The sequence below is a fragment of the Etheostoma spectabile genome, chromosome 23, assembly GCF_008692095.1.
Source record: "Etheostoma spectabile isolate EspeVRDwgs_2016 chromosome 23, UIUC_Espe_1.0, whole genome shotgun sequence".
In the NCBI taxonomy this organism is placed as follows: domain Eukaryota; kingdom Metazoa; phylum Chordata; class Actinopteri; order Perciformes; family Percidae; genus Etheostoma; species Etheostoma spectabile.
Window position 1 is genome coordinate 16802852 of NC_045755.1, and position 18204 is coordinate 16821055.

General features: G+C 39.2%; 2 protein-coding genes across 4 annotated transcripts in view; one reads left to right on the plus strand and one right to left on the minus strand.

Moving 5' to 3' along the window:
• ppfibp1a (PPFIA binding protein 1a) overlaps nt 1-18204 on the minus strand; it is a 105345-nt gene that overhangs the window by 70032 nt on the left and 17109 nt on the right. The window contains exon 3 of the mRNA XM_032505595.1: nt 11558-11665. The gene's annotated coding sequence lies outside the window, so the exon portion shown is untranslated. The remainder of the gene's footprint in view (nt 1-11557; nt 11666-18204) is intronic.
• Nucleotides 1280-15645, plus strand: syt10 (synaptotagmin X). 3 transcript variants are annotated; one of them, XM_032505600.1, is made up of 8 exons: nt 1281-1833; nt 2548-2941; nt 5686-6247; nt 8242-8362; nt 8677-8848; nt 9405-9534; nt 10262-10271; nt 11565-15645. In XM_032505600.1, the coding sequence occupies exons 1-8, from the start codon at nt 1632-1634 to the stop codon at nt 11588-11590; spliced, it is 1617 nt and encodes a 538-aa protein (XP_032361491.1). In that variant the 5' UTR covers nt 1281-1631; the 3' UTR covers nt 11591-15645. The 3 variants fall into 3 exon arrangements, with proteins under 3 accessions (XP_032361490.1, XP_032361491.1, XP_032361489.1); XM_032505599.1 differs by lacking the exon at nt 10262-10271 and having other exon boundaries at nt 1280-1818; nt 11565-11636; XM_032505598.1 differs by lacking the exon at nt 10262-10271 and having other exon boundaries at nt 1632-1833.

The window sequence follows — 18204 nt, forward strand, 5'->3', positions numbered from 1 at the left end:
ACATGGTTAGGGTTTTTTTCTTTCCCGTTCTAGCTCATAGTCCTTCAGGACAGGTACTGCCCATGTAACCATAGCTGTATTTGTGTCACCCTTTCATTGGAGCTGTTGTTGTTCTCTCTTTTCGCCACTGCAATTTCCAGTTTCCCTTGGCTACAGTTCTATTCTATTCTTGCACATCAAAGTATTTAGGATTTCGGTGATATTGTTCTTTTGGAAAGCCACTTAGACATTTTACTTCTCTCTCTCTCTCTCTCTCTCTCTCTCTAAATATATTACATAAAAGTAGCCTAAAATAATAACATTTAACAACAATAATTATTCCATTTGTTATGGATGTGAAGTTATAACAGACCTAATTTTTCTACATTAAGGGTTATTCAAAACCTGAGCCAATCCTTGAATAACTTTTATAGTTTAAACTGATCTAAGCCCTATCAGTAAAGATAGGGATTGGTTTAGCCCTGATCATAAGCCTACACACTCTGTAGTTTTATGATGCAAAACATTTAAATAACCATTGGACATGCAACTGAAAGCTGAAGAGTTCTTTGGATTTCAACTATCACACAGCGTAAGTCCTGAGTGTGCCAAAAGGTAATCATTGCTTTCAAAATATTAACTAAACTATATTTTAGATGGATAGTTATCTTTTTTACAGTTATTTTATAGAATAGTAGCCATTTTTTATGTTACAACTGTCCTTGACATGTAATTACACCAGCTTTGAAACCTGTTCAGTCTATTTTTTGAAAGAGTTTCCATGTAATGTTTAAGTTAAATAGATAATTGGCAGGTAAAGTGATGGTGAGAAAAAATGTAATTATACAGGGGAAACGTGTTACAACTGTCCTTGACTCCAAGACTTAAATAGTTATTTAAATCAAGAGTGGTATAAAAATAAATGAAATTGTTCACACCGCAAAAGCTTAGACTTTTTAAATACTTAAACACTTTCTGAATAAAAGAAATAGCCTCATTGACGTGTAGTGACTTGTTAAGAGTCAGGTAGCTGTAGTGCATGTACTAAACATAATACAAATATAGTTGTATAACCATGGAAAATAAATAAAAGAAGTGTTGTGTATGCACCTAACTTTAAAGCAATTCACAAACCTGTTCAAAACCTTAAAATCAAAAATCAAGAATAATCAGTCAACATTTCTGATAAAGGCTAAAAGAGGAAATAGAAAAAATACGGGAGGACATTTTTTTTTTTAGGTTTTCAAAATAAAAAATTATTATGCGAACCTATTCACTATACCCACGATCTCTTATAGGCTAGTCTCTGCAGGGTCACAAGGGACGAAGACCTGTTCGGGGTTGGGAGGAAGTCTATAAACCAGCATGAAAGGCGGGGACACCAACAGGTCGCTCGCGGGGCACAGTTACTCGAAAAAGTAATCTCGTTACTGCCGCAAACCAACAGGACCCAATAGCAAACTGATGCTCATCGCTATTGGACACAGCCAGGGTTGGACTCCAGCACCCCGCCGCCTGTTACTCAAACACAGGGAGCGCGTGTGGTCAGTCGCTCCTCGTTGCGCGCTGGATATGGATCAGGACGCAGCGTGCCTCCCTGCTGTCTCCCGCGGACGGGCTGCACTCTGTGGCGCATAACCAAAGGTGCCCAAATGAATCACCGCCCTCCTGGCTCCCCCGGCGTGCAATGGCTTAACAGGAGAGACATGAGTGTCCGGACGGAGGACAGCATCACCTTGTGCCAAAGGGCTCTCGAAATCATCACGGAACTTTGTCTCACGGGACACGTAGACCGGGAGAAATGTTCGGATATTTTCCCCCTGGAGAGCAACATACCAGGTAAAGGACACGCAGGTAAATGCAATAGTCTTCATTTTTTTTCCCGCCATTCCCTCAATTAGTCACTTTCCTGTGTTCCATTTAAAGAAAGAGATTATGTTGTTGCAGCGTTTGGAATAAAAAAAAAAAAAAAAAAACAGAAACCAAATATCAGCACTCACTTGTTACAACTACTTATGTATGTATTGTATCGCGTGGAACTGTTGAAACTGTTTCTCTACCTGTTACGCATCCAGACTGCTGAAATAGCAACAGGTGGAAATAGACTGAGGTCTGAAATCCTGGCTTTCTCCCGTCTTTCTTTCCGTTTTTTTACTTTGCAATCTGGGTAATTTACTCAGTGTCAGATTGATTAACAGATTTTGAAAAGCTGCATGTATAAGCTGCATTAAGCTTTCTTGCATATGATACAGTCAGTGCAAACTTAACATTTGAATATCAATAGGAACAATTAATGTCAGGAGCAGATGGGATATGTTTTTCACTTTGGTCATTGAACATGTCATTGTTCTGATGCTATGAGTCCATAACTGAGGTTCTATATGACTTTATATTGTCCTGCTTTAACAGGTGCATATGCTGCCCCCTCTTTCTTACAGCTGGCTTTCTCTCCTTTTTTCTCTTTCTCCCTTGCATGTTTGTCTGTCATATTTTGTCCCTTGCTTGCTTCTCCTTTCCTTTTTGTGTGTCTCCGTCTTCCTCTATGGATCTCTCCATGGTTACATGTAGACATCTCTATTAGTCTCCTTGCTGTGGTCGTGGGTTTCTGTGGCCTCGCCCTGTTGGTAGTCTCTCTCTTTGTCTTTTGGAAGCTGTGCTGGCCCTTTTGGAGGAGCAAGGCTCTGTCAGCCCATGCCGAAAATGGCCTCAATGTTCGTTTCCCCGAGGCGCCTCCAAACAACTCGCCGCCGGTCACAGAGTGCAAAGTGGCGGAGGTGGAGAAGAAGTATCCGTTGGAAATGAAGGTGAATGGACGGAGCACTGTCAAGCTCCTCGAGGCGGCCATGAAGATCAGCCAGACGTCTCCGGACATCCCCGCCGAGGTGCAAACAGCCCTGAGGGAGAAGCTCAGCCAGCAGGCTAAGATCCAGAGGCAGACCACCGAGCCCACCTCGTCCTCCAGGTACCTTACGTGTTCCCAATGCAGTCATAACCACTCCCTGTCTGTGCCTGCATTGAGGACATAATCCTGACAAGCTATTTATACACATGTATCTATCTGGTGCTTACAATTATAGTACAATGGTTGAATCCACATTGGTTTGTTTCCCACTGCCATGCGGCAGAAGTACACACAAAAAACTGATGTGTACACAATGCAAAAACTGTCCTGACAGTTGGTGACAGTGCAGCCACTGACCTTGCGGTGGTTTGGCACGTGTCATGTAAAGCAGCATGGGCTATCCAGTGGCCCTGAAATGCTGTTGCACATGTGAAGCCGTCCATCCAGATAAAAAAAAAAACTCTCAACAGCCAGACTCTGTGGTATTTCTCCTCGCTTCATATCGAAACCCTATAATCTCTTTTATGTGTGAGTCAAGCTGATGTGGTAACGGCGGAGAGCAACCACAGTAATTAAACCACCAGCTCTTGCTTCTCTTTGTTTCCCAGCACTGTGTTTAAACGAGAACGTCCATAATTAGCAGTGCTGGGGGGTGGGAGCTGTCATGGTCGAAGTTGGGTTTCTTGGTGAGACGCACCAGGCAGCTGCACTCAGTTTCACAAAGGCACACGTTATTGATATCGCTTTGGTTTGTCGTTATGCTCGTTAATTTAATTAAACTGAGACTGAGGTCTTCATAAATTATACACCCACTAGGGATGCAGAATGGCCAGGTTAAGGATTACAACGCCCACTGCCTTCATCCTTCCGCCTACTCTTTTCACAGTGATTCCTGATCATCACTAATTATTTCCTTTTTGAATGACATAATGTCAAAAACGCCTACGACATGCTCTTAGCTCAAGACCAAATACTGTTTTAGGGCCAATCTTAGCTTAAGAAGAATGCACTGAAGCCCGGTTGCTTAACAAAGCTACAACAACAAACAGGAGGTTGAGATAGTGCTGATATTTCCAACCAAATTAAAATGTTGGGCTGCAATTGTTTGTATTATCTTCTAAAATATTCAGCAAATCCTCACATTTAAAAAGCTGGAACCAGCAAAGAGTTGGCATCTGATATGAACTATGATTGAATTGATTATTAACTAATTGTTTCAGCTCTAAATCATAAATAGCCTGCCTTGAAAGTTCACAGTGGGGCCATGATTGTCATTATTGGAGATTCTTTGACCATTATTGCGGGGCAAGAATAAGAATAATCCCTAAAAGTGATAAACTCTTAATCCTACCAACCCTCCATTTAAAGATATTTTAAACAGGTAACATCCGGTTTTGGAAAACAGCACAAAAAAAGTATGTGTTTGTAACTCTCTGAATTTTAGTAAATGAGAAGAAGACAGAAAATGTCACTGAACTTATCTTGCCACCAAATTCTTTTATTAATTGAAAACTGAAACAGAGCAATTCAATTAGGTTTTTTATCCCTAGCGTGAGTAGTGGATTTGGTGTATGTTTTGATTTAAATGGTTTCGGTTGTATTTCAAGCAATTTCTCCCAAAGGGTTGTACTGGCTCTTAGACAACATTAAGCCTTGTATGTTTTTACGATACTTGAGTGTGGAAAAGAATTCAATTTTCAGCTGTGCTTTCTGGGCAACATTATTGTGCCATTGCTGTCAGATTGTTGTGATTGTCTTACTGTCAGAAAGGAGGAGGGCCAGTTGCTAGGTGACAAGATCAGCGAGTCAAACACGGCCGTTGTTTTTTTCAAAAGATGTCAACTTCACAGAAATATGCAGCATTCAGGTAATTTGTAAACAATATACAATCTGAATGCTGAGAGATATTTGTTGCTTTATTTTTCAAAACCCATGGTCAGTGATGACAAAGATGAAGAAGAGCCGTCCGTTTGGCTACTTGTCCTTTTATGGTGTGGTTCTACTTTAAGGGCCACAGTCTGTGTTCAGCAAGAAAGTGAAAGCATGTTGTGTATGTCAGTGTTCTTAGTTTGTCTACAAAATCAAGGATGTGTGGTCAAATAAAGCCATTTTACCAGGCCCAAAAAGGACTAAATATACAGTTTGTATATCATAAATTGGCGAGGGCATTAAGAGCATTTCTTTTCTTTTACAGTTATTTTTATTGAAGTTACATAAATTGCAAAAAGAACACCATTACCACCCCACAACCACAAACTTGCTTTACTTTATAGACTTAGTAAGTAATGCAAAGGGAAAATTGAGATATAAAAGGTCAAGTTTAAGCAGAAGCAGCACGTCCAGGCCCGATTACAGGTGTGTATCAAAGGTCGTAACATGGTAATTTCATTATTTATTTCTGTACTTGTGCAGAGGGTTTATTAAAAAGGTCAAAAAAGATCACAAAACTTTAACAAATTTCTTTTTAGAACCCTGTAGCGCACATCGGTTTTCTTTTGTTTTCTTTAGCTTCAGGTTAGACAATACCTGTGGGATTATCACTGTGAGCATGTTAAGCTATTATTTGCCAACATGCATCAAGCATATTAAAAGCTAAGAGGCATTACTGGTAAGAGTTGACTTGGGACTACAGTAAATATGTATGCTTCAATACCAGACTTTTTTTTTGAAGACTAAAGACCAACCAAATTTCCTGAGCTATTCTATTGGACATTAATACGTCATGAGCGCCACATTAGAATGCATTATGTTTTTCAGATTTAGTTCTCTTCTGACAAACCATTAGCACCCATCATAACAAAGCCACTAATGCATAACACTGACACTTGAGACATTTACAAGATGCCCTTTGCCCTTTTCAACAGGCACAATTCATTCCGACGCCACCTGCCTCGCCAGATGAATGTCACCAGTTTTGACTTTAGCATGGACACAGTGCCTCTCCGCCAGTCTTCTACTGCGAGTATTGGAAGAATAAAGCCTGAACTCTACAAGCAGAAATCTGTGGACTCAGAGGATGAGGCTAAAGAGCCTGTGGAGACTTGCGGAAAGCTCAGCTTCTCACTGCGCTACGACCACGAGGAGCAAGCGTTGGAGGTGAGAATCCTCAAGGCCTTGGACCTGCCTGCCAAAGACTTCACGGGCACCTCCGACCCCTACGTGAAGATCTACCTGCTACCAGAGAGGAAGAAGAAGTTCCAGACACGAGTCCACCGCAAGAATCTGAACCCCGTCTTTGACGAGACCTTCTGTTTCCCCGTGGTGTATGATGAGATTTGCAACCGCAAGCTGCACTTCAGCGTTTACGACTTTGACCGCTTCACCAGCCATGATATGATTGGCGAGGTGGTGGTGGACAACCTCTTTGAACTCTCTGATCTTTCCAGGGAGGCTGTAGTGTGGAAGGATATTCACGCAGCAACTACGGTGAGTTGGCGTTCACACTACCACACTACCAAGTACTAACAGATTTGTATATTGTTGCTATGTACAAAAACTTACAGCTCCAGACTTCTTCTGTGCTATCTTTGAGGAACAAAACTCACAGTAAATACTGTTTTTCGAAAGGTCTTAACATGAAGTGTTGCACTGAATCCCTTTTAATAGCCCAGATTCATCAACATCGTTCCACAAAAGAGGCAGGTGGGACACATTGCATAATCAAATGCTTTGGGAAATCTATTTCATCAGCCAAACACCCACACACATATTCCAGAAACTGCTGGGTATTCCACAGATATAAATATAGCAACAGAGTAACATTATCCAATCACGAGATATAGGAACTGCAGCAATGTGCTCTCAAACGTTACTGTAAAGTAATTACACAAACAGGGTAGAGCGTATTGTAGATGGTATGTCCTCATTTAAACTGGTAATTTAACCTATGATGCTTTTCACTCCTACGTTAACACACATCACAGTTTACTTAAGTGCCCCTGCTTTATTTATGAATGTTTTCATTGTGATAAACACCAAGCCATTGTTGTCAGGTTCACAATAGCATCTGTAGGCTATATTATATATAATTGCTACCGATTATATTCAGTTTTGTGTACAGAGTGACTGCAGATTATTCTCTATTGTCCTCTAGTTAGTTGACTGGTGTTCATTTATTGTGTATTGTCAATGACAAGGGGTTGATTTTTAAATGGAAATTAAAGTTAAGTTTTCTTTTTTAAGTACTTAGATTTGAGCCATTCCTTTGCCTTGCTTGTGTAGTCAACAAGAAAGATTATATTTGCCTCCTCAAACTGCAGGCCATAGATTAACCTTAAACTTCCTCCTGTGTCGAATCGATACACCTGAAGGCAGCTTCAGGTACTTTGTGGATTTATACTTGAGATTAAGGTGTTGGATGTATCACTCATAAAGGGTGTGTGTGTGTGTGTGCGTGCGTGTGTGTGCGTGTGTGTGTGCGTGCGTGTGTGTGCGCATGCTTGCGTGCGTTATACCATTTACAGCATTTCCCAAGGTTTGTGGGTAGAATTAAAAAAAGTAAGTAAGTAAGTAGTAAAAAAAAAGTAAAAAAGTAACAGGCCTTTAATTACATAAGTTAGTTAATTCTGAGTACTTTCTAGTTTTAAAAGACTTTTAACACTAATATTTAGTTTGCTAGATACAAATAATAAAGCCAGAAACAAAGCTGAGCTGAGCAGGACAGAGGTTGTATTAGACCCAGTGTTGCTTCACGATTAATACTCTTATTAGCACGTTACCATGCACAATACCTCACAAACCAATGTATTGGATGTATTAAATGTAAATTAAAACGTTGATCTGATGAGGGTGTTAGATGAAAAGTCCAGATTTCACAAAAGTGATCATTCATCCTGAGGAGGTCATAATAATCTGAACCAAATGTCATGGCAAACTATCTAATATTTGTCAATTTACAGTATATACTGTATATATTTAACTTTAAACTAAAAATGGAAACATCATGGTGGTGCTAAACAAAAGTTCAGGGAATAATCTTTTATTTAAAAAAAGACTAAGAGAGATTTATCTTATGGTGACCATGAATCACCATCAGCAAACCATCCAATAGTTGTTGAAATATTTCAGTTCGGACAAAAAGTAGTATACCAACCGAAACTGCCATCCCTGCAGCCACACAGCTAGTCTGCCAAAAGTCAAATCATTCATTCCAACTATTAAAAAACAAGCAAGTGACTAACAGCCGGCAGATGAGAGAATAGTAACAAATAAGAATGACTAATAGGGTTTGGTGCCTGTACTGCATTGCATAAGAAAAATATCACAGCCTGCCATGCCTCGCTGCTAAAATGTTGAGAACCAGCTGACAAAATACAACTTCCTTTATTTAATTATCTGTTTACTCCTTTGCTGTGGCATTTTCATTCACAGAATGTGGTTAAAGCCTTTAAAATGCATGTCTTTCTTGTTCTGTCCTCCAGGAGAGTGTTGACCTGGGAGAGATCATGTACTCGCTGTGCTATCTTCCCACAGCAGGAAGAATGACTCTAACAGTCATCAAATGCAGAAACCTCAAAGCCATGGACATCACAGGCTCCTCAGGTAATCTGACAGCAGATAAGATGTGGCTTACATCGACAGCACACACTGCGCCATAAATCTAAGTTAGCTGAAACAAGTCAGCAAGTGGCCACTTAGAGAAAAAATGGGGATATGACACACAGAGGCCAATGAGAACAAATTACTGAACCTATTACAATCCGAGTCGTAATGTGTCTTAGCTGTACTTTTATATGAAAAACAGTTTCTGAACTGAATGTTAAAAGACATGTGAACATAGCACATTCAGCATCATTTCCCTTAAGATTTGTATTGTTAGTTTCTGACATCATCATGACAGTAAACGTGTCTCCCAGACCCATATGTGAAGGTTTACCTGATATGTGATGGAAGGAGGTTGAAGAAGCGAAAAACAACCACCAAGAAAAGCACGCTCAATCCAGTGTACAACGAGGCCATCATCTTCGACATTCCCCCAGAGAACGTGGAACAAGTCTGTCTGTCCATCATGGTGATGGATTATGATCGGTAGGTCAAGCAGTCACTAGATGTCTCTATAGTACATGCTAACATGTTAGCTACAAGGCAACACAATTCACACATGAGGAGAGAGAGAAAAATGTGTTTTTGCAGTGTAACTTTGATCAACAAAAGCTATGGAACACAGAAACTGATCGTTTAAACAAGTTTGACTGCTTTTAGAAGGTGTGCAGTTTATTGTTGTTTGGTTTAGACCTGACCTTGATAAACTTTTAGCTTCTTTTGAAAGATTAATTTTTGGGCTTTCCCACCTTTATTTGGTAGGACAGCTAGGTGACAAAGGGGAAGACATGCCAAAAATATTCCCAAGCCAGATTTGAACCGTGGACCTCTGCATCAAGGCATAAACCTCTCAGTATACGTGTGCCTGCTATACCCACTGAGCCAACCCGGCCACTTTCAGCTTCTTTTTGACACATTTATTTAATCTAACACCAGTGAAATAAGTAATTAATTGTTGAGTTTAGTCAACTTTTTTGTGTCTGTTCCAGGACTACTAGAATCTTTACAATGTGCATCCAAATGTGTGTTTTACTACTAACAGGGTGGGACACAACGAGGTGATCGGTGTGTGTCGCACCGGGCCAGATGCTGAGGGTCTTGGACGAGATCACTGGAACGAAATGTTGGCTTATCCGCGAAAGCCCATCACACACTGGCACGCCCTGGGAGAGGTACAGACACTTCTTTTATCCCTGACTCCAGTTTCCCCCAGTCTCAAAGCAGTCGTATTTACAGAACTATCTAGAAGTGCCTGAATGTGACATTGGACAGAACTTGATGCTGTGCTGTGCAGCTCTGTCTTGCTGAGCTTCTTCCTCCATTTCCTTAAGGTAGATTACATTATTTCCAATCTTCAACTTTGTTTTTCCTATTTATAAAAACAAAATCCATCAATGCAGCTGTACTTGTTTTGATTATTAGAAAACACCAAGAAATCCAATTCCTGTCTGCAAAATGATCAGCAGTTTTGTCTTGACTTACTGAAAGCATATTCTGAACATTCCTCCTTCACAAACAGCAGGAACACAAGTGCTTGGTACATGGGGACATACAAATCCGGGTTTAAATTATTTTTATCTAAGCTATTCCTAAAAAGGTCTCTGTATTTCTCTGTAAACATCACAAAAAAACAAACAATGAGCTTGAAGGGATATTTTGAGATTTGGGGAAATTTTTCCACTGTTTTACCAAGAGTCAGATGACATTAATATCATCTTGGTGCTTTGCTGTCTAGTTCGCTAGCTGATGAGATACCATGTGTAAATACTGTAAGACAGTTGTACAGTTGCTGGAAGGCTAACTGTGCCTGCCCCCTTTTTTTTAATGTTAATTACATATTTTACATCTTATCAATGTTTCTTCCTCTTTTGCCACACCTACACCCCATCTGAGGAATAGGAAATGACAGGTGATTACCCGTTTTCAGTGGTAAATCTACTTTATAAGCTTTTTTTAAAAAAACAAAAACTGTGATCATAAGCAAAAACCATGTCTTCTGTAGCTCTTGTCAAAACATTGCTGTGTAATAAACACTCACGGCATAAGAAGATGGGAATACAGTCAACTTGGAATGTGTTTAATATTTATATATCTATTATTGGGAATATGTCGTGCTGGGAAAAATGAAACAGCGTGCTATACATACAAAAGTAATGTTATAAAGGAAGCATTATAAATCATCCTAAAATGACAGTCAGCAACAGGAACAGCTAAGACATAGCAGTTGTTCAGACCAACGGAGGAGCAGGATGTTTCAAACCTGCTCACATGCTCACTAGAGTAGTGTGTGAGGTTTAAAATGAAAAAATGTGTGTTTGGCTATATTTTGGCAAACGTTAAGTGTTTAAAACATGCAAAAAGAGAAAAGGAGTTGGCTGTAAGTTGGGTTTGACATGTATCTAACAATGTTGTGATAGTTTTGTGAAGTTAAAAATCCCGGATGTGATTCCCCAATGCAGTCTTTTCTTATCTTTATCTTTTTTTCCCACTGTGCAAAATGCTGGAATCCATCGTAACTGCCTAATGGCCACAATGCCCCAAGAAGGAGCAACTCATTTAGTGTCAACTTTCAGGCCTACAGTGGCTGTGGGACCTCAAAATTTAAGACCATATATTGTAATATGTCATAAAACTCATATGCCGTTACACTTAACACTTGAGTTAAACTTGTCTTTTTATGCCTTGGCAAATTGTCTCACTCATTCAACAAAATACACTGAAACTGCATGCCGTCACTGCTAATGTGAAAGTTGTTGCAGTACTCAGTATGAGGACAAAGTACATTGAAAATCTCTTAAATCAACTACAGATAAAGATGAATCATCAGAGTATGCACCTGTGGACATACATAAAAGGGCCAACAAAATTGTCAACACTGCAAGGGGGACAATTACAACCCATGTGGACGCAGATGCATGCCACACACACCAAGTAAAGGACAACATTTTAATCACTAATAACGTTCCCTTATACTATAGTTATTTTGGCCACATCCCCTGGCTGACACAAACCCCTCTTTTAAAATCAATCATCTGGCTCTGCTGCTTAATGAGACCTGAACCAGCTGGGTCAATCAAAGTTGTTTTTTTGCCTATGATCACAGTCCATCCTGAGGACTAGAGAAATAACCTGCTTAGTAACCACAAATTGAGAAAAGAAATCCTCTATGATGTGTTGTGTTTTATGATATTTTACCTTGCAGTGGCCGGGAAGAGCAGCAAGCTTTGAGAGTCAAGGTTCGTGTCCTTCACCCAAACCTCCACAGACACCCTGATGGTCGCAGGGAGAGTGAGAACATCGCCTCTGTAAGGAAGCAAGACGTCCGTTTAGAGTTGCTGAGGTTCCTGAGTCTCTTGTGAGCATGTTGTGTGAAAATACATCCCAGCACATTTATGTTTATAAAAAAAACAAGGTTGTATTGAAATTGTTCTTATTCATTCATTTGATATTGGGGCCTCTCTACAGAGTGTCTATGCACAGCACTCTCTGTCATTCAATTCAAGAGTTTGTTTTTCATACATCTGCTTTGAAATTCTTAGAAAGGCTTTGTATTCCAAACACTTACACAGGCCACATTAATGGTAGGCCTCACTACAAGAAGTCCTCTGTGATTCACATACAGTTGTATCAACCACTTCTTTATTCTGACAGAACATTTTTTCTGGCCCTCCAGCTCTGTAGTGAGTTGGCATTTTACTTTAAAATGACACAAAGTCAAAAGGGCTATGCTGCTCAATACCATGAAAGCATTTGCTTGATTAAAAATACAGTCAATAAATCCAGGGAGTCTTGATCCAGGTTCCGGCTGACGACTGCAGGTAATTGAGCATCCACAATGCTGGGTAAATCTCTCCTAAAATTCACCTGCCACAACTGTCACTGTTGTGTAAAAGTGGCCATTAACCATCCACACAACAGCCAGCAGTTACATTTTTTATTAGAAAAGTCAACAGGATTCTCAGATTTAGAGAAAGTGTAGCATATACTGTACATGTAGCAAAGACAGTATAGCGAGATAATCAGCAGTCACATCAAAGTGTGTTTGAAATAACTTTTTTCCTCCAAAAACCCATGCAAGACTTACTAATAAATATAACGATTTCATATTTATTTTTGGACACACCAGTTTGATTTCGGCACCTAATTGCAAATTGAACAAACAGCATCAACAAATTAGATTCATCATGTTATTACTCCTATAACTATTACATATAATTCTGTTGTTTACACTGCAAATGTCCCTTATGAGAATGCATGCCAATGATATAGAAAATAGTGTCCAGTCATTGCCTAACAACCGTAACTAGACACAGCAAGCATTTGGTTTCTCCAAAATGAAAAAAAAAAATGTAAGAAATGTTTATGGTGTGTTTATCTGCTCTAAGCAGCAAACCTCAGCATACCTGGCTAACTAGTCGAAACCTAGTCTCGCTTTGCCAGACCATCCTCACGCTGCGGAGCGGAGGAGGGTCCGGCTACTCTACACAGCATGCTGGGATGGGAAAAACGTGCTCTGGTTAATTGGCATTTCTTTAACCCTCATGTTGTCCTCGGGTCAAATTGACCCGTTTTCCTATATCAATGTTCTTTTTAAATTACCCAAAAGAACATGATTGATTCCACACAACACTCTTTGGCAAGTACAAATCTCTACTTCCATTAATTTTGGGGTGTCTTATTCAATTTTATATTTATTTGAAAAACTGAATTTAAGTGGTTTGGAAATAGTATTGAGTAAAAGTTGACATATTCCAGTCTGTAATTATCCATCAACATACATTCCTTTAATTTTAGTCTAAATAATTCTTAATTTCTGCTTTTTCAACTCAAACATTCGGTTTAATTCCCTATAAATGAGGTTTATTGACCATAAATTCCAAAGATAACCGTAAAACTAAAGTTAATAAGTTAGTGTTACGTAGTGTTGAAAACGTCAAAAAAAGTGACACACATTGAAAAAAAAGTGTTGAAAAAATTTACAAAAACGTAAGAAAAAGTTCAAAACATCGATAAAAAGCGTCAACAAAAGTGTTTATTTTTCAATTTTGACAGGAAGACAACACAAGGGTTAAACCAATCACAATCATCTTTGGCGGCGCTAATCTCCGCACTAAGCCGCTGTAAAATAGTTGTGAGAGAAAACTTAGATTGGACAGTTAGTCTACCTAGCTGTCTCAATTTACCCTGCAGAGATCTGAGGAGCTGTTAACCACAGTCCTCATAAATCCACCGGAGTTTAAAATTCCAACACAAAAAAAGCGTAAGGAAATGTAAATGTGCATCCGGCCGAATTTCCTTGGGCACCGGAGAAATCCCAGAAGTGGAACATCAAGGTTGAAGACTAGTTGGAACCTAACCCAGCCTTACATCCAGGGCCAGTAGGATTTCATAATACATTATATTGTGAGGTTACAGGAAAAGCAAAAAAACCCTGTTCACAATTATCACATTGACTGTTCAGCATTCCCCACTGTGTAGAAGCCGAGAGCCTGGATGCTACTATATCAGAAGTTTAATCTCTGTCCTGCCGAGCTGGATTTGGGGAAGTTTAAGTTTGTTTACCTGAGATAGCTTTACATTCGCCCAACACATTTGTTAGACCTCATCCTAAGAGCCTTTTCTCTTATAAAGTTAAAAGTGGAGGTTTGAAAAAAAAAAGACAATAAAGCATATGATGAATGAAATGAGAAGTTAAATAAAGGGCCCATTGTTTCGAACAGTAAATCTCCCACCATCATCATTGTAAACTAGTCTGGCGATCACTAGACCAAGCCAAGTTCAATAGATTTGAGACTGAGCATTGGTCTGGGGAGTCTGCTCTGTATGTTCTCTGCACAAGAAGCGTGACCAACGGGCGTAGTTTAAATGACTGTACGCAATTGGATAGTCCTTCAACCAATCAGACGAACGGTACGGGTGACGGAAAAGCGACAGCGGCATCAACGGGTTGCTGCACTTCGGTGGCGTTTGGTGGCCGCCGCTATGTTGAATGTAAACAAGAAGCTGCTTGGTCGCTTCTCTGTCGTCATTGTGTTAAACCCGCCAATAGCACGCCAGGTAGATAAGCCAGTTTGTGATTGGTTCTGAAGCAGGAGAATTAAACGGGCAGGTTTCCAGACCGAGCTGCAGGGTGCAGAGTGGGCGGGGTTTACCCAGTCTAATTGTAATCTAATTGTAAATTTTGCACCTGGGGTAATTACTAGGATTTTTGGGTCCTTGTAAATTATAGAGTGTGTTCTAGACCTACTCTATCTGTCACGTGTCTTGAGATAACTCTTGTTATGAATTGATACTATAAATAAAATTGAATTGAATTAAATTAATGTGTAAAAAAAGGAAAGCTTGACAGGCGTAGCAACAACAACAAAGGAGGGTGGAGCTTAGTGAAGGCTCAAAGGCCAAACAACACCAAAAACATAAAGTAGAGTAACACAGATGGTAATCTAAATTTGAAATCTAGGAAGATAAACATTATGTAACAATTTTTCCTCACCAGTTACATATTTAGGGAATTATAATCCATAAAACATTTCCAAATCGCATGTATGTTTTCTGCATAAAGCCATATGAACTAAAGTGCGTCTAACACAGCACATTGACTCAGCTTCTCCTCATACATGAGTAATAAGAAACCAATAAGAAACCATATCTACACCAAACATGGCAAATAAAAACGGCTATGTACTGTTATCTTACTTGCACATTCTTACGATGCTTTTTGTCCCTTGCGCTGCCCTTAATATTAACAAGAAATATTTTTACTTGTAGCATGCCTCTCACCACTTTAAAAACACACCCAATGAGGTAAAATGTAAAAAAAAATGAATATATTAAGAGTATTTAAAATGTCAAACTTTGTGTTTACATTTGTATATATACTTGTCAATGGCACTGTTTGTATAAATACAAAAGAAGTTTAAGAAGTTGTCGTGAACTTATGGCGATAGAGACATCACAATGTATTTCTATTGTTTGGTGATCATTTGAAACGCTCAGACTTGTAATTGAGTGAAATTTATACACGTTCTGTAATAGTTGTGAACAATTAGTCAGGCTGGAGACCCAGTAATGCCAACTCTACCTTATCAAGTTATTTCATGTTTAGGAGTTTAGAGCTTTGATCTGTAATTGTTTGCATATTGGTTAAATCTATACTGAGCAACAACAACTGCAACGGCTGTCATGATGTGTACAGTTTGTGATAACTTTTGTAACACTTTAAAGTAAATCTTTGGAATATGATTTATTGTATCTGTTTCATATGTATTTTAACTAAATAAATTTGAAAAAAAAAATGAGGAGTCACAGTGTGTCTCTCTTTGACGGGAAAAGAAGAATGAATATTTTCATCACATTGTTTCTGAAACAGCATTTACTAACAGTATACACTATTGCCATGTCCCCAGTTTGGAGAAGCAGGCAGGATTACTGGCATGAAAGCTAAGTAATGTACTGCAGGCAGCAGCAAAATGTATTTTAGCAAACCAAGAACATCAATATCAGTTTTAGTGTACGCTATATGAACAATATTTTCTCTGCTTTACCGTGCCGTTAGACAGCCCTTTCCTACGGGGAACTAAAGCTTTTATTTATGCTCTTTTCAAATTCCCCAGACTCCTTTGACAAAAACAGTCATTTTACCTCGCAGCACACGAGTGTTGCTGGTCTATCGCTGCCTTGATCCGTTAGTTTGTTTGTGTTACTGTGTGACTTTCGTGTTTGAAAGGTTAGTTCGGATTCACCAAAGACATACAAATCCGGACAATAACAAACTCACACCGTTGCCATACGTTCATGCCACATTAGGTAACTTTCATAAAAATTACTATAAAACTATATCCTTAGACAGATAATCTCTGGAAAAATTGTGTTCCTCTGCCTCCACGTAGTGCTCCAAATGGCATTTGTAAGTTTCACCGCGCCCAAAGATAAACATCCAATCAGAGCCGAAGAATCTCTAACACAATGTCAGTGAGTCCTCGTGAACTTTGATCAAACTGTCAAAGTAGGCGCTGATCAAATATGAATCAGGATTCTGTTACTGCATGGCCTATTTCATAGGGCTGGGCAATGAAACCATTTTGAAATGCAATCGCAAATAAATTCAGGTAAATAACGATGATAAGCTTTGGACATATTTAACACAACTACCAGAGTCTGGCTTTTTGGCCGGTGTTGTGTGGAAGTGTGTTCCCCTCCTGTCTTTCCCTTCTGATCAAATGTGAAGCATCTCCATCCATAGTTGTCCATAGGTTCAGGTTTAGGTAGCATTAGGGGGAATCACAAACTGACGCGGGGGAAAGTCTTTGACCGTGAAAGTGGTGGTGGATATGAACGTGAACTTGCTCTCAAGCTTCAGTTATGTAAAAATGTTCAGATTCCACTAAAGCGACGAGGAGCAGATTAAGCCGATCTGCAAAACATGTCTGCGGTTGGTTCCAGACAGGACGGGAAACGCAACAAATCTTTTCCAAACAACAATCGATCATCATTTAAAAAGCAGCCAAAATATAAGGAGCAATATTTTATATTGTATTGTATTGAGATGCTTTCTTGGCAGGAGTTTACATTTAATATGTTACTTTTAAGTAGTTTTAAGTTCAAAAGAATATATATATATAGTTTAGAATATAGTGACAGTTTGAGCAAATTACACAAAAAGTTTTTTTTTTTTTTTTAAAGTTACCAAATGTAGCTTCAACACAGCCAAAATGATCGAAATGTAAAATTTAAAAGTCCAAAATGTCCCTAGTGATGCACAAAGGTTAGTCAAGTAGACCTTTCTCCAAACATCTGTTATTTTGCTGTGTGGTCGGATGGGATTGTGTTATCAACCACTGCAGACACTTGAGTAGCAAATAATAAATGCCACACAACCACGGCATCAAGCGATACAAGGCCCTGAGTTTGTCAAATGCTTTTAAGAAGCTCATTAGATAGATGGTTCCCCTCGTTCTCATCTTGCATCTGTTTGATGGGGAAACATGAAGAGAACATTTTGATCTCTCATGCAGCGTGACATGCAGCACAACTTCCCTTTGATCTACAATATTGGAGAGAAACAGACAAAAGGAGGATGTTGCATTAGTTTCCCTGGCAATGACACTGAACGCTAAACCCATATTTAGAGTGGAGTTGTAGCTTTAGTTAGCAAGGGCTAATCGCTCCACGTGGTGATGCATGTAATTAAAGCTTTGTCATTTCCTGAATGCTTGTTTGAGCTGGGTATTTAACACCACTGCTCTGAGGACTTAGCAGGAGATTGGACAGGCCTCATGGCTCAACAATGCACCTGCAGGATTAGTCATAATTTGGGGAGAAATCATCCATCCCAGTTTCAAATTGTCAACACAAGAATAAAGATGAGAGCTTTCAAATACTATTCTTTGAAGACATACCCTGTTTTGAATAATGGCACCTTTAATTAGCGATCACTAGCTTATCAAAGAGACTACGTAATGCCAATATGATAGAACCTTTTCATTTAATCAAAAATATTCATTAAGATTTGTTTTTAAATATTTATGAAGACCAAGGCGTGTTGTCATGTTCATCTGGTATCTCCAATGCTCGTATTTACCACGATTCCTAGACAACAACACTTCACAGTTAGATTTCTGTATGCACAGACAGGTCTGCTTTATTATAGCTCAATTTTCCATGCCGCGTTGGATACAGGGTCAAAGGTCAATTCATTAATGGCAAGGTAGCGGGGACTAGTTCTATTCCAAGAACAATTACCGTTAAAGGGGTAAATGGATTGACAGTTAGGTAATGCTACCATCCATTACAGCATAGCAGTCGTTTTTTTATGGCCTTCGATGTCTCCGCTAAAAAAAAAA

What these genes read in the sequence shown, in the direction of transcription:
- syt10 (XM_032505598.1), top strand. Translation starts at nt 1,632, where the DNA reads ATGAATCACCGCCCTCCTGGCTCCCCCGGCGTGCAATGGCTTAACAGG. An exon ending in ATATTCACGCAGCAACTACG is followed by an intron (nt 6,248 to 8,241) that starts GTGAGTTGGCGT and finishes TCTGTCCTCCAG; the next exon opens with GAGAGTGTTGACCTGGGAGA. An exon ending in ACTGGCACGCCCTGGGAGAG is followed by an intron (nt 9,535 to 11,564) that starts GTACAGACACTT and finishes TTTACCTTGCAG; the next exon opens with TGGCCGGGAAGAGCAGCAAG.